Genomic DNA, 13,453 nt, shown 5'->3' with positions numbered 1-13,453 from the left:
TTCCCTTTATTTCATTACAACAGTCCTGTGCCAGATGTTCTGTTGACCCACAGTGAGAGACATCATTTCAGAAACACCAGGAAGACTGAAACTCATCGCAGGGATCAAGCAGGGCTTGTGATCTTCACCAGCAGCTCCCTCACAAGAGGGATAAACCCAGCATTTCATGAACACTGATGGAGACCTTTGCTTTGTGTAATGTTAGAAGTACTCAGACAATCCTCAGAGGGTCTGGATTTTTACATAATATAATATCTTTAAGTCCTGTAGAAAGTTAAATATATGTTGTGCTCTCTGGTTACTCTGGTATGAATGACTCTGAATTACTTTATGATAAATAACACACTTTTGACAAAAAACAATGAAAGAATTCCAGATCCAGATTCCAGAAGTTTTTAGTTCAAAATACAAGTAACAACCTTTGACTTTAATCAGGTTTTATTTAATTGTGCTCTTCATGTAGCTGAGTACATTCAGTGGATTATAGATAATCTATATGGATATAATCTATATGGATTATAGACCCAGTTTTGAGATCCCTTCCCAGACGCCTTAACGCCCACTAACATCCTGGGCCATCTGACCTCAGGAAATCACATGACAGGGTGGGGCCAGGTTTCACAATGAGCTCACCCGAAACCCTGGCTGATTGGGACCTACACCCGCTTTCACACCTTGGCTCATGTGATCAGGGGGTCCTTTTTCCCTGTTTGGGGGGAAACTCCCACTGGGTTTAAATCTGGGACTCTCCACCATTTGACCCTTAGAACTGAAGAAGCTTCTCGGATGAGAGGTGAAACGTCTTCAAGCAACTCAAAGAAGTCCAGACGCTTTTCCTTCCAAGCTCCTTAGACTACGATGACCTGGATGACTGAGAACCTTGACACATGAAACTATGAACAACTATGAAACGCAGTGTGAAACTACGACAAAGACTATGAAGACTGTGGTGGCTGTGGTAAGTATAACAGACGACCTGACAATGAAACACAGAAAACAGAGGACTTAAATACACAGCAGGTGATCAGGAGAATTGAGAACACATGGGGAAACAGCTGACTGAAATTAAACAATAACATCACAAGTGAAACTAAACACAGTGACAAAAGAACACATGACTCTTTTAAAATAAAACCGGATAACATGGAAACGTAGACATGATAAACCTATTTTCTGCATATTCCAGGACAAAAAATTGTGTTTACACTCACTCTTTCAAATAGATGCAAATAAAACACAGCAAAAATAAAATAAAATCAAAGATTCAGCAGCACCAAGTCCTGTCGCTCTTAAGTCTATTTTCACCTGTTTGGCAGGAACTTTGCCCGGTGCCACAGCGGTCAGGTTTCTCTTTTAATTTCACATTCCCAAGGCAGCGTGCCAGGCGCTTGCTCAGATGTGAAGTTTAATTTATATGCTGGAATATGCAGAAAACAAATTTCTTCTAGAGAATGTTGCATAAAGTTAAAAGACTAAAACTAATAAAAACAATTTTTAAAAAGAGACTTTTTCATTTGACTCAATTTTATATGATGGATTACGCAGAAAAAAAATAGAATTGGGCTGAAAGGTCTATTTCTTTATAATGCATTCAGGTTGTGCATCATGGTTTTTAAAAAAAAAACCACTAAGTAACTAATTACTTTTGAAAATAAGTAATCAGTAAGTAATGGGATTACTATATTGGAGAAGTAATCAGTAATTAGTAACTAATTTCTATTTCCAAGTAACTTGACCAACACTGTTTAAGCACAGAATTCTTTATAGCTTACTTACAACTGGACTACACTGCCCATGAGGCTACATTCTTTAGGGCTATGCCTGTAACACTCTGCCTATTGCCTTCATATTAAATAATTTTTTGAACAATAATTTTAAAAAATATTTCGTCACGTCCTTATGCGGGCCGCAAGTAGAGGTGACATAGGCCGCAAGATTGAGACACAGACATTAGAGCCTCTTAATGCGTGTTTTGTTTGAGTTTCCACCAGTGTGGAATTACCAAAAAAAGGACGGGACAACAGGGAAAGACCGCCGTGTAATCCCTTTATTTCAACAAAGTAACTGTATTCTGAATACCACCTTTTTAAACGGTAACTGTAACGGAATACAGTTACTCATATTTTGTATTTTAAATACGTAACGGTGGTACATGTATTACGTTACTCCCCAACACTGCCTGTTGATGAGATCTTCTGCCGCTCCTAAAACACCGGCCTCCAACATGTATTCCGTTACTCCCCAACATTGTGGGTAGTACATGACTCCGGTAAGGCAGACCGAGGTAACAACAGTTGACTAAAATATAAAGGCTAAGCACTTATCAAGTTCCCTCCACACGGTTTAAAAAGCGTCTTATTTTCTGTGACATCAAATGCGAAGATTACAAGATTACTTTTGATTGGATCACTTCCCCTAACTCCTCCCACCTTCCTAACAAGTTAATTAATTCTGATTGGACCTCGTCTCTCCAGAATATTTTCATCCATTTTTATTCATTTACCAAAGTGTTAATTAGGGATGGGTATCGTTTAGGTTTTATCCGATACCGGTGCCAAACCGGTACTTTTGAAATGGTGCCGGTGCTTAAACGGTGCTCAAACCGGTGCCTAAAGAATGAAGAACACACACTTTGTCCAAAAACCTCTCATGTTTAGCTGTTTTCCACTTTTTTTTGGTCATTTTAGCCTTTTTGCCAGGGTGAAGGGAGTATCTGCCATCAAACAGGAAGACAGCCGCATGCAACTACAACGGTGTTTGCTAATTCACCTTACGTTCATTAATTTAATAACATGGTTAGCCTACTCAGCGGAAATTACACACGAACAACATTAAGCTACTGACCCAGAGAAGAACGGCTGCTGCTGCCATCATCATCGGTCATCATTTCTGCTACACTGGCAGGGCTAGGGGCCAGGACTCTCCTCGTTGGGTTTTTGGGGGATGTCGCTAACTCCGGGTCCGATAACAGGCAACCCACCCGCAGTAAATGTGCTCGATGTGAGGTCTCGCAGCAAGCTATCAAATACGGTGCATTTCTCAGCTTTTAAAAAACGCTATGCGTCGCCAGGTGTTTCATCGGATTCGAGGTGTTACCTCCTTTGCACAATATCACCTTAAAGCACTTGTTGCAGGCTGCTGAGTTTGCATCTTTTGCTGTGAAGTACAGCCAGACTTTTGACCGCTTCGCCTTGGGCATTTTTAATCTGTAGCACTGCTCTAAAAGAACGTACGTACCTGGGCCTGCCTACTACGCTAAGGTAAAATGATTGGCTGGAATCCAAAGTGTATGACATCTCAGGGAAAAAAAAGCACCGAAATAAAGCACCGAAATGTGCGCTGCTTTTTGGTCTGGTTACTACCGTTTATGTCAGAACCGGTGCCATCATGGCACCGGATACCGGTACCCATCCCTAGTGTCAATACATTTCATCACAGTTTTTGTCCTCGTGCATTAGTTTTTCTTTACTTGTTTTTGTCAGAAAAAAAACAGGTTGTTCACAACAACTAGGAATATGAAAACAACACTGGTAAACATTTGTTCCATTTAATTCAGAATTTTAACTGTAAATTAATTTTTTATGTTCCTTACAAAGCAAATAGGAAACAGTACAATCACCTCATGTCTAAAGTCCACTTAGTAGCTTACAGTAACACACTGATCTCCAGAGGTGGGACCAAGTCATTGTTTTGCAAGTCTCAAGTAAGTCTCAAGTCTTTATCCTCAAGTCTCAAGTCAAGTCTCAAGTAATGTCAGGCAAGTCAGAGTCGAGTCTCAAGTCACTGGTGTAAAAGTCCGAGTAAAGTCACAAGTCTGAAATTTTGAATTTCAAGTCCTTTCGAGTCTTTAAAAAAAAAAAAAAAAAAAAAAAAAAATAATGTTGCAGTTATGCTAAATGTAAATATTAGACCATGTAATTTTTTAATCTGTGTTTTTCTCAACACATGACAAAATAGTGAACTTAGAAAATATACACAAATTGTGAAATTGCACCTCTTTAAAATGCAGCTCAATTAAACCTAGCTCCAAGAATAATTTTCACCGACAGTTCTGAGATAAGCTGCATGTTATTCTTGGATGCGGTTGTAGGACCGGCTTTAAAATCGCATGACAAAAATATCATACATATTAAAAAAAAACTGCATCACCAACGTAGCCTGGACAACATTTGCTAGTTAGATGAAGTCAGCTATCTCATTGTAGCATATTTATATGCATATTTATAATTATACGGTTCTTGGAGTGAGTGCATACACTCATGAAGTTTAGTAACTTCAGGTCACTGCAACAAGCCCAGGTACAGTTTACCGACGGATGGGTACAGGACCTTGAAATGCACCGTGTAGAACGAAAGACCATCGTACGTATCATAAGTTTACCAGTCTCACAAATCGTCTTCATAAATACACATTCGTTAACCGTTTATTAATAGGACCTTTGAGCTCAACGGTAATTAATTAGTAGTGGAAATAATTTCTGGTAGCATCACAGAAATGTAGCAGTGACAACAATACTGTATGCTGTAATCGTACTGGGCAATTAGTGATACAAAAAACCTGTTTTATCCTGTGAATAAAAGTATATGTTTTTGTCAATGTACCATAATAACAGAAGCGAAACGCAATATTGTGTCAGGACAATTCACTATTTATGCACAATAAATAAAGGAGCATAGCGCGACAATTTCTGTTCAGCGCCAGACTTGCTTGTAACCTATATCACCAATTATGTTATGAAAATGACGTATTAACTACTAAAAAACACTGACCTTCGTGTAAATGCTTGAGCAGACTAACCTGTGAGCTGGAGTGTTCTGGGACGTTATATTTGATCTTTGAATGGCTGCAATCCAGTCGCGTCTTTGTTACTTCGGAAACATGGCTTGAACAATTTCTCTTCAACGACGTAATCCGATAACAACCGATCTCTTTACCCGTCGGCTTCCCGTGGCTGTCATGCGACCGGCTATTGCAGTTAATAATACAACAGCTTCTTGACATTTTTGTGTTTCTTTTTATCGCTGTGTGACTGATTTCAATTGAAAGCCTGCGTGCGCTAGTACCTCTTGCCACGAGTTCCCAGAATCCTTTGCGGTTTTACCCCTGAATGACGTCACATTTTCAATCTCTATATAATATGCATGTTAAATTTTATATTTGGGGTGAAATATCAAGTCTTTTCAAGTAAACCGGTTCAAGTCCAATTCAAGTCCCAAGTCATTGGTGTAAAAGTCCAAGTCAAGTCACAAGTCTTAGAACATTTTTTCAAGTCAAGTCTAAAGTCATAAAATTAATGACTCGAGTCTGACTCGAGTCCAAGTCATGTGACTCGAGTCCACACCTCTGCTGATCTCTGCTGAGCTCCTTTGTTACAAAGTGATACCAAGTCTACTGAGATTTAACCCTGAGTCTTTGTAGAAGTTTAATGTTCAATGTAAAAAGCTCCAACTTTTTTTCTACAACTTCTATTGTCTTATATTTAATGTTCAATAGTTATCGTCTGAGTGCTGCCCTGAGTTTGGAGGAGCGTCCTCGAGGATTCTCCTTAACGTCGTCTTTTTCTGGAGTGATCACTTTTCTTCGCAGAGGAAGCCAATGGACACTTCCGTCACTTTTTTCATGCGATAGGTTTTCCTTCTTGGTACCTTGCTTCCTCTGGCTGAAGTGATCCAGATTAGACAAGTCATCTCCCCGGAGGAAACGTTTGACCAGTCTATCTTCTAGTGAATGAAAGGTGATAACACAGAGACGTCCGCTGGGTTTTAGCAACGTCTGGGCAGCACGCAGGCCAGCGTGAAGTTCATTCAGCTCATCATTCACAAAGATACGCAAGGCCTGGAAAGTCTTAGTGGCCACGTGTGCAGGTCTGTTGAGCCGGTCTTTACGTGCATAGAGAACTGCAGGAGGAAACGATCCTGGAAACAAGAATTGGTCAGAGTTAATCTTACAATTTTAATGGTCCAATAATGATTTATTATAGCATTATTGCATTTTAATTCCAAATAAAAACAGAACAAATTAAACTAATAGTCTTACTAATTTGGTGATAACTTAAAGGTAGAGTTACACTTCTATCCAGTAGAGGTGAGAATCACTATACATCCCACGATACGATATTATCACAATACTTAACGCACGATACGATATTATTGCAATTTTTTTTTTTAAATATTTTGCGATATTCAGATTCTGTACATAAAGGTAAACTTTATCAATATTCATTTTATCTAATATCAAAGTCTCACACTCAGTCTTTCTCTCATTTCAGTCAGTTTTATTGTTGACAAACTGAACGGTTTGTATTACAGTTTAGTCCAACTTAACTGAATGCAACCATCTGGTACAATTATAGCTATTCTGAACTATGCAATTTATGAAAACTATGCAGCCCATTTAGCAACTGAAGAACTTGAAAGTAAATTAAAACAAAATATAATTTTACATTAAATAAAAAAGTTTTAAACTTAATTAACATAAAACATGTCTTAAAGTAAAAGAAGTAAACTGTCATGTTTATTACTGCCAAAAAAAAGTTAAACACATTTGGACAGTGAAGGAATGTCAGGATTCTTGCTCAGAAAAAGGATCAACATGCTCTGAGCACAAAAACCTTTTTTGTAACAAAATATCGATTTCTGCTGTCCCTGTATCGATACATTATTAGCAAACAAAATATCACGATACTGCACAGAATCGATTTTTTCCCCCACCCCTACTATCCAGTCACAAAATTCACACATTTTTATGCAGTTGAGTCAACTCTTTTAGGAAATATTCCTGAAAGGTTATAACAATAAATGTTAAAAAAAAATTTTTTTTTATAATGACCAGTGGCAACCTTCAGAGCCATGCAGAAGTGGAAAACAATGCAGTTCCTCTAGGCCCCAATTGAGGCTACTTAGAGACTTACATGTCAAAATGCCTAATTTTACTGCATAAAGAAAAATCATATTGGTACAGATATAAAGAAAAATCTATATTTTAAAACAAAGGCACCTGCGGTTGCCTTTGACGGTGCAAAACATTTCGTAGACATTGGGGTGTGTGTGGGGGAGAAAACTTACATACAGTACAGCACTTTAGAGTTACACTGCTAGCGATCGAAGATTTATGTAAATTTGACAAGCTGAATGCACTCTGTAGCGTACAGGAGACACTGCACGAGACTGATTGACAATGGTCTTAAGCCAATCAGGAGAAAGGACAGAATGCGCTGTAAGAAAAATAAAAAGCATGCAAAATTGCACCAAAAAAATCTGTGAAACAGCGAGGCGGTGAAACGTGAACGAGGGACCACTGTATAGCGAGGGACCACTGTATTTTATTAGTACACCACTAAGCACCAAAAAAACATGTCTCTATGTGGCACCCATATAGTATATGAATGCAGCTGCTGACCAAGCTAGCTAACATTAGCTGATAATTTGGCAGTACAGGTCAACCGTCTGGACTGACCAGACTGGAGGACATGGTTTTGAAAATTTGTGAATGGTGTTAAACAGACGAGCAAAAAAAATGCACATGGCAGCCAGTGCAACCCCACAGCCTCCTGGTTTGAAAATTATAGGCGCTTTGTATTAGTTCTGGTGGATTATGCAACGTAATACATAATCCACCAGAACTGACCATTTATCAGTACATATCCATACAGCGCTGTACACAACGGTAGACTAGTGCGTAATAATCAAGCGAATAACGCAGAAAACAGAGATTTGAGATGGGAAACTGTTCCTTAGTACACTGAGAGAGAGAAAAACGTGTGCAGGAAGTGTGATTGTATTGTGGTGGAAGCAAAACAGTAAAGTAAGCAAGAATTCATGACGATGTTTTTCAAACGTGGAGCATAGTCTTTATGTTCTTTTGCTGCTGTTTCAGTGAATTATGTTCGGAGAGTGACAAAAGCTGCAAGTTTAGAATCTGTGAGATGTCGGCTTTCAGCACCGACGGGTGAACGACACTCGCTTTGTGTTTGCATCTTTGTGTGGAATCCGTTTACTTGCTCTCATTTGCTGTTTTAGCTGTTTGGTGGTTGCTGAAATAGTTTTGTGAACTCTAACCTGAGATTCTGGCATTTCTGCCTAAATACATTTATATTTAAAAATAGATTCAGGATTTAATGAGTCGATATTGCGCTATTCAAGCTAAAATCAGTTTGATTTGATATTTTAAACCCACCCTTATTAGTGACCAGTGGTTCTCAGTGGTCTTTAGGCCTGTGTGACTGGGAAGTTGAACAGACAAGAGAAATACTGACAAGTAAAGCAGATCAAGCATAGCATCTTAAAAACAGAGTGGGTTCATGCCATACTACTTATCTGCTAACACATTACCAATCTACACACTGATCGTTGTGACTTCAACAGCCCTAAGGTGTTATCCTTATGAGAATAACACTGGAAATGTTAAAATAACTCCCGGTATCCTCTCTCTTCAGGAAAATAAAAGAAACCCGTTGAATGAAAACATTTCCTAGAATAAAATAAATCAAGCTGCCGTAACATTTCTGCACTCCTGAATAATTTGCACCTGACATTCAGAGGAAGAAATCTTTTTCTTACAAAACTTCTTGTACCCCTTTAATTTATTTGAGCCTGTGGTCAAAATGCATGTGCCATACAGAGCATTGTAAATGGCAGACACTCACCAAATATTTAAAGTTTCCAGAGCAACTGCACTTACCAAACTGTGCACGAGTAACATATACAGGGTGCAGAATGCACAGAGCTAATGTGCAAATCAGTCATGTCAAATCAATCAAATCATGTGGGTATTAAAGCAAAAACTAAAAACTGATTATTTGCTGCATATTAAAGTTTCAAAATCTTTCTTTTTGCATTAAAACAAGTGAAGAGCTTTTAGTGCCTCTAACCAACCAAAACACAGAAGAGACAAGAACAATTAGACACTTACATAGACCAAAAAAGAAACCGCAATAAATAGAGAAGTGAGTGATGTGGCATTTCTCTCCTCCTGCACTGAACAGCCCAAGGTGTGACTCACACTGCAATCAATACAATGCCTGCACAGCAAGGACCAGCCCAGGGCTAGCCTCACCAAGCCATGTGCACCCTCTCTAATTCATCTTTCAAAAGGTCCTGAAGACAGATCCATTGAGAACAGAAGAGATTATGATGTGTACATGAAGGAGAATCAGGTAGTTAAGAGTGAACCAAAGCAATGTTAATGTTTTGGCAGATTTTAAATCAAACAATCAAAATGTGATTTAACTACAAATTATCGATTTTGATTTAAGAGGTTTATTAAAAGTATTGCATTAGGTTAAGAAATTATCATAGCCATTCTTATACACACTTTTATACACAGTGTTTTTTACAGTAAGCTGTTTATACAGTTTTGCAGCATTTGACTGAATCTGACCAGAGAGTGTAGCCCTCTACACACAGTTCATCCTGCCTCCTCTATCAGCAGTCACATTATCACTCGGTTTCATCGGCAGCCACACATGCCCGTGCTATAACATTGACTCCACCACGTTTGACAGATGATGTGATATGTTTCAGATCATGAGCTGCTCCTGTGGGAAACAAAGAGCGGGAGCGATTACGCCCTGTAGCCATGTCGCAGCTCCAATACGACGCAGCCACGCCCCGTTCATTCCCGGGCTTTAAATGTCACTTAATGTTTCTTCTATCAGCTTGTGCTGCTTAATGGCCAATTTATGCTCACCACATTGGTCGCTTTGTGCACTGACGTGATGTCATCACACAACCATATTTATACCTGTCATTACAGGAGCTTTGTCCATTTGCAATATTTTCTGTGAATCCCTGTGCTCTTACATATGTGTGTCATATCAATTCAATTCCATTCAACACAAATTAAATTTTAGATATACAGCACCAAATCACGATAACAGTTTTAGAAAGCATTTTTAAACCTCTGTCGTAAATACAACAACCAATCAACTCTCAATCTAAAATCTAAAAAACAAAAAGCTTGTTGGAAAAATAAGGTTTGTAAATCAATTTATTAGTTAAAATAAATACATTTCTAATTCAAAATTTATAAAGCTGAAAAGATCTTATGGTTCTGTTTGAAAAAGGAGGCACCTTTGTTTTTGATTCTTTGATTCTTTTTGATTCTTTGTTTACCTATTGCTATAAAATTTCAGTAAATTAATGACTGAAAACAAATGAAAGTTAAAAACATTCTGCAGAACTTATTTGTTGTGTCCATGTAAAAAAACAAAAAACAAAAAAACGTTAAATATATTTGTGTATTGCTGAGTAATGTCCCACATTATCCCTAAAAAAGAAAAGCATAAGCCCCTCGTCATTTATTCTGAAAATGATGCCGAGTATCACTGCCACAACTGGTCAGAGAGCTCCCCCTGGAACTTTCTTAAAAAAACCAGACCTCTTAGATTGTTCCCAATAAACACTGGTGGTAGCTCGCTTTGCTCTTCAAAAAGCATCAAACAGCTGCTCTTACTCACACCTGTTCTCCCAGGGTGACACTGACGCACATACTGCTCTGTGCAATAACTGTTGCAACGACATCTCTCCCATTCAGCATCTCAAATGTGGAGTCATAAGGCTTAAGAGGAAAAAAAAGGAAAAAAAACAATCATCGAAGACAAATAATCTAACCCCGGTTGTATGCAACTCGTGTGTCGTTTGTGAGTGCATGTGGGTGTTTGCATTTGTGTCAGGTGTATGTCTGTATTTGTGAGCAAAGAAAAGACTGGGAAAAAAGAGGGGGAAAGAAAACAAAAAAGGTAGGCAGTGTGGAAGGAGAGAGATGGGCTCCTGCATGTGAGTTAGGCATACATTTTATTCCAGCCATCTACAACTCAGTTTCTGCCTCATCTTTATCTCTCCAAGGATGGTGGAATAAAAACACCCAAAACAGAGGCAGAAGAGAGGATGATGACTGAGATCACAGTTCACATAATTTTCTGAGACACACACATCCCACTGGAAGACAGCCTTAATAACTCCACTCCTTTTTTATTTTCCCTTATAGCCTCCTGAATGCTGCAGGGAATTAATCAGGGTGGTGTCTATTTACCTGCAACCACACTGGCCAACTGCTGTGTCCGGGTGATGGGGCTGACACGGCGTGCCTCCACAATGGCTGAAGCTATTTTCCTGGCGTGTCTTTCTTCCCCATATGCAGTGAGGATGGATGCAAGAGCCTGTTGATCTAAGGTATTCACAACGTCAGCGGCGCAGGGCATGTCGGGGTACCTACGCACAAAAAGAAGCCCAATTAAGTCGCTTGACGTCATGTCCTTGCTGACAGTGGTGAATCCTGACAACTCTGAGCTACAGCTGAAAACCTTTATGACAGTCATGAATAGAATGATTGTGAGGGAAGGAAAAGAGAAAAGCAGCTTTTGCATCAGCTTGTAAAGGAGTTTCTTTGTGGATTATGCTGACATTTTAAAGTGATGCAGAAATGTTTCTGAAAATATTCGGGAAGGAATATGGATATTTCTATAAAATAATATATAAAAACTGACACATTTTAGATCGATAAATGTTAAACATACTTTGTCTGCAATTAGGTTTCAAATCACAATGTAGTACATTTTACTACTTGGGAAATACATACTTTATTGGATAAGACCAAAAGGGAGAAATTGATCTTTTGGTTTGGAAAATACAGTTGTGGTCAAACATTTACATACACTTGTAAAGAATATAATATAATGGCTCTACTGAGTGTCCTGTTATTTCTAAAACTCTGATTTTTCTCAGATAGAGTGATTGGAACAGATACTTCTTTGTCAGAAAAAACATTCATGAAGTTTTGGTTGTTCAATGACTTTATTATGGGTTAACAGAAAAAAGTGATGACATTTGCTGGGTCAAAAATATACATACAGCAACATGAATTAGCAATTTTGGTGACTTAGAAAGTTGTCAGCGAACTGAGCTTCATAGCATAGCCTCTTAACTTCTTGTGAGTGATTATGAGTGACTACAGCTGGTGACTTCTCTTAGACCAGTTAAATAGGGCTCATTGGATACAAACGCTACAATGGGAAAGTCAAAGGAGCTCAGCATGGATCTGAAAAAGCGAATTATTGACTTGAACAAGTCAGGAAAGTCACTTGGGGCCATTTCAAAGCAGCTGCATGTCCCAAGAGCAACAGTGCAAACAATTGTTTGTAAGTATAAAGTGCATGGCACTGTTTCGTCACTGCCAAGATCAGGAAGAAAATGCAAGCTATCACCTGCTGCTGAGAGAAAATTGGTCAGGGGGGTGAAGAGTCAACCAAGAATCACCAAAAAGCAGATCTGCCAAGAATTAGAAGCTGCTGGAACACAGGTGTCATTGTCCACAGTCAAACGTGTTTTGCATCTCCATGGACTGAGATACTGCCGTGTAAGAAGGAAGCCCTTGCTCCAAAAGCGGCACCTTAAGGCTCGACTGAAATTTGCTGCTGATCACATGAACAAAGATAAGACCTTCTGGAGGAAAGTTCTGTGGTCAGACAAAACAAAAATCTAGCTTTTTGGCCACAATGCCCAGCAATATGTTTGGAGGAGAAAAGGTGAGGCCTTTAACTCCAAGAACACCATGCCTACAATCAAGCATGGTGGTGGGAGTATTATGCTGTGGGGCTGTTTTGCTGCCAATGGAACTGGTGCTTTACAGAGAGTAAATGGGATAATGAAGAAGGAGGATTACCTTCACATTCTTCAACATAACCTAAAATCATCAGCACACAGGTTGGGTCTTGGGTGCAGTTGGGTGTTCCAACAGGACAATGACATCAAACGTGGTAAAGGAATGGCTAAATCAGGCTAGAATAAGGGTTTTAGAATGTCTTCTGAAAGGTTTAGGTCCCAGGCACATGGACGTAAACAGGTCGTATGGACGTAACAGGTCCTGGAGACAACAATTCACTGAGGAAAAATGGAAACATAAAATAACAGAGCTTTTCACCACTGTAGCCAACACATTTTAACACGTTTTTGTGTGCCTCTGTTCAGTTTCACTACAACTCAGAACGTAGCTACAGTAGTTTGTAAACAAAGTTTCCCATGGATACTAGAGCCAACCATGGTAATCAGTGCATAACCACAGCAATTGCACCATACATCTCATTGGGACAAATTTACCTTGTGACTGCCATCAACCACTCACCAATCAGTCAGGGAACTCAAATGTAGCTAGCCCAGTCGCTAAGTGTGACTGAGGTATTAGTACACTGATGCTGACATCTGTGGAAGAATTGAATGTACTGTGGTTTTTTTTATGTTAGCCCAATCACAATCTCAGTGAATGAGTTCCTTGCTGAGATTGTGTAACATGGGTATGTTAACGTCTACTAATTACAGTAAATTATCTAAAGGGTATAACTACAAAATTACCAAATTAAATCGCAATGCTAGCTCCCTTCTTACATATACCATCAGTTTACTTTTTGCCCTGTTACTGTGTACAAGTCCCGAGCACATCTAAGATAAACAATATAAAA

At 38.9% G+C, this 13,453-nt stretch overlaps 1 protein-coding gene across 3 annotated transcripts in view; it reads right to left on the bottom strand.

The window, feature by feature from the left end:
• Positions 1–420: 420 nt before the first annotated feature.
• mettl15 (methyltransferase 15, mitochondrial 12S rRNA N4-cytidine) overlaps positions 421–13,453 on the bottom strand; it is a 69,901-nt gene continuing 56,868 nt past the window's right edge. For all 3 annotated transcript variants that reach the window (XM_080884966.1, XM_080884965.1, XM_080884967.1), the window contains exons 5-6: positions 11,032–11,210; positions 421–5,915 (exon numbers count right to left, since the gene is read on the bottom strand). In XM_080884966.1, coding sequence (XP_080741092.1) covers positions 5,494–5,915; positions 11,032–11,210 — 601 coding nt within the window. In that variant the 3' untranslated portion in view covers positions 421–5,493. The remainder of the gene's footprint in view (positions 5,916–11,031; positions 11,211–13,453) is intronic.

This window comes from Rhamphochromis sp. 'chilingali' (genome assembly GCF_963969265.1).
Source record: "Rhamphochromis sp. 'chilingali' genome assembly, chromosome: 6".
Classification (NCBI taxonomy): Eukaryota; Metazoa; Chordata; class Actinopteri; order Cichliformes; family Cichlidae; genus Rhamphochromis; species Rhamphochromis sp. 'chilingali'.
This window is presented reverse-complemented; position numbering and strand designations above follow the sequence as displayed.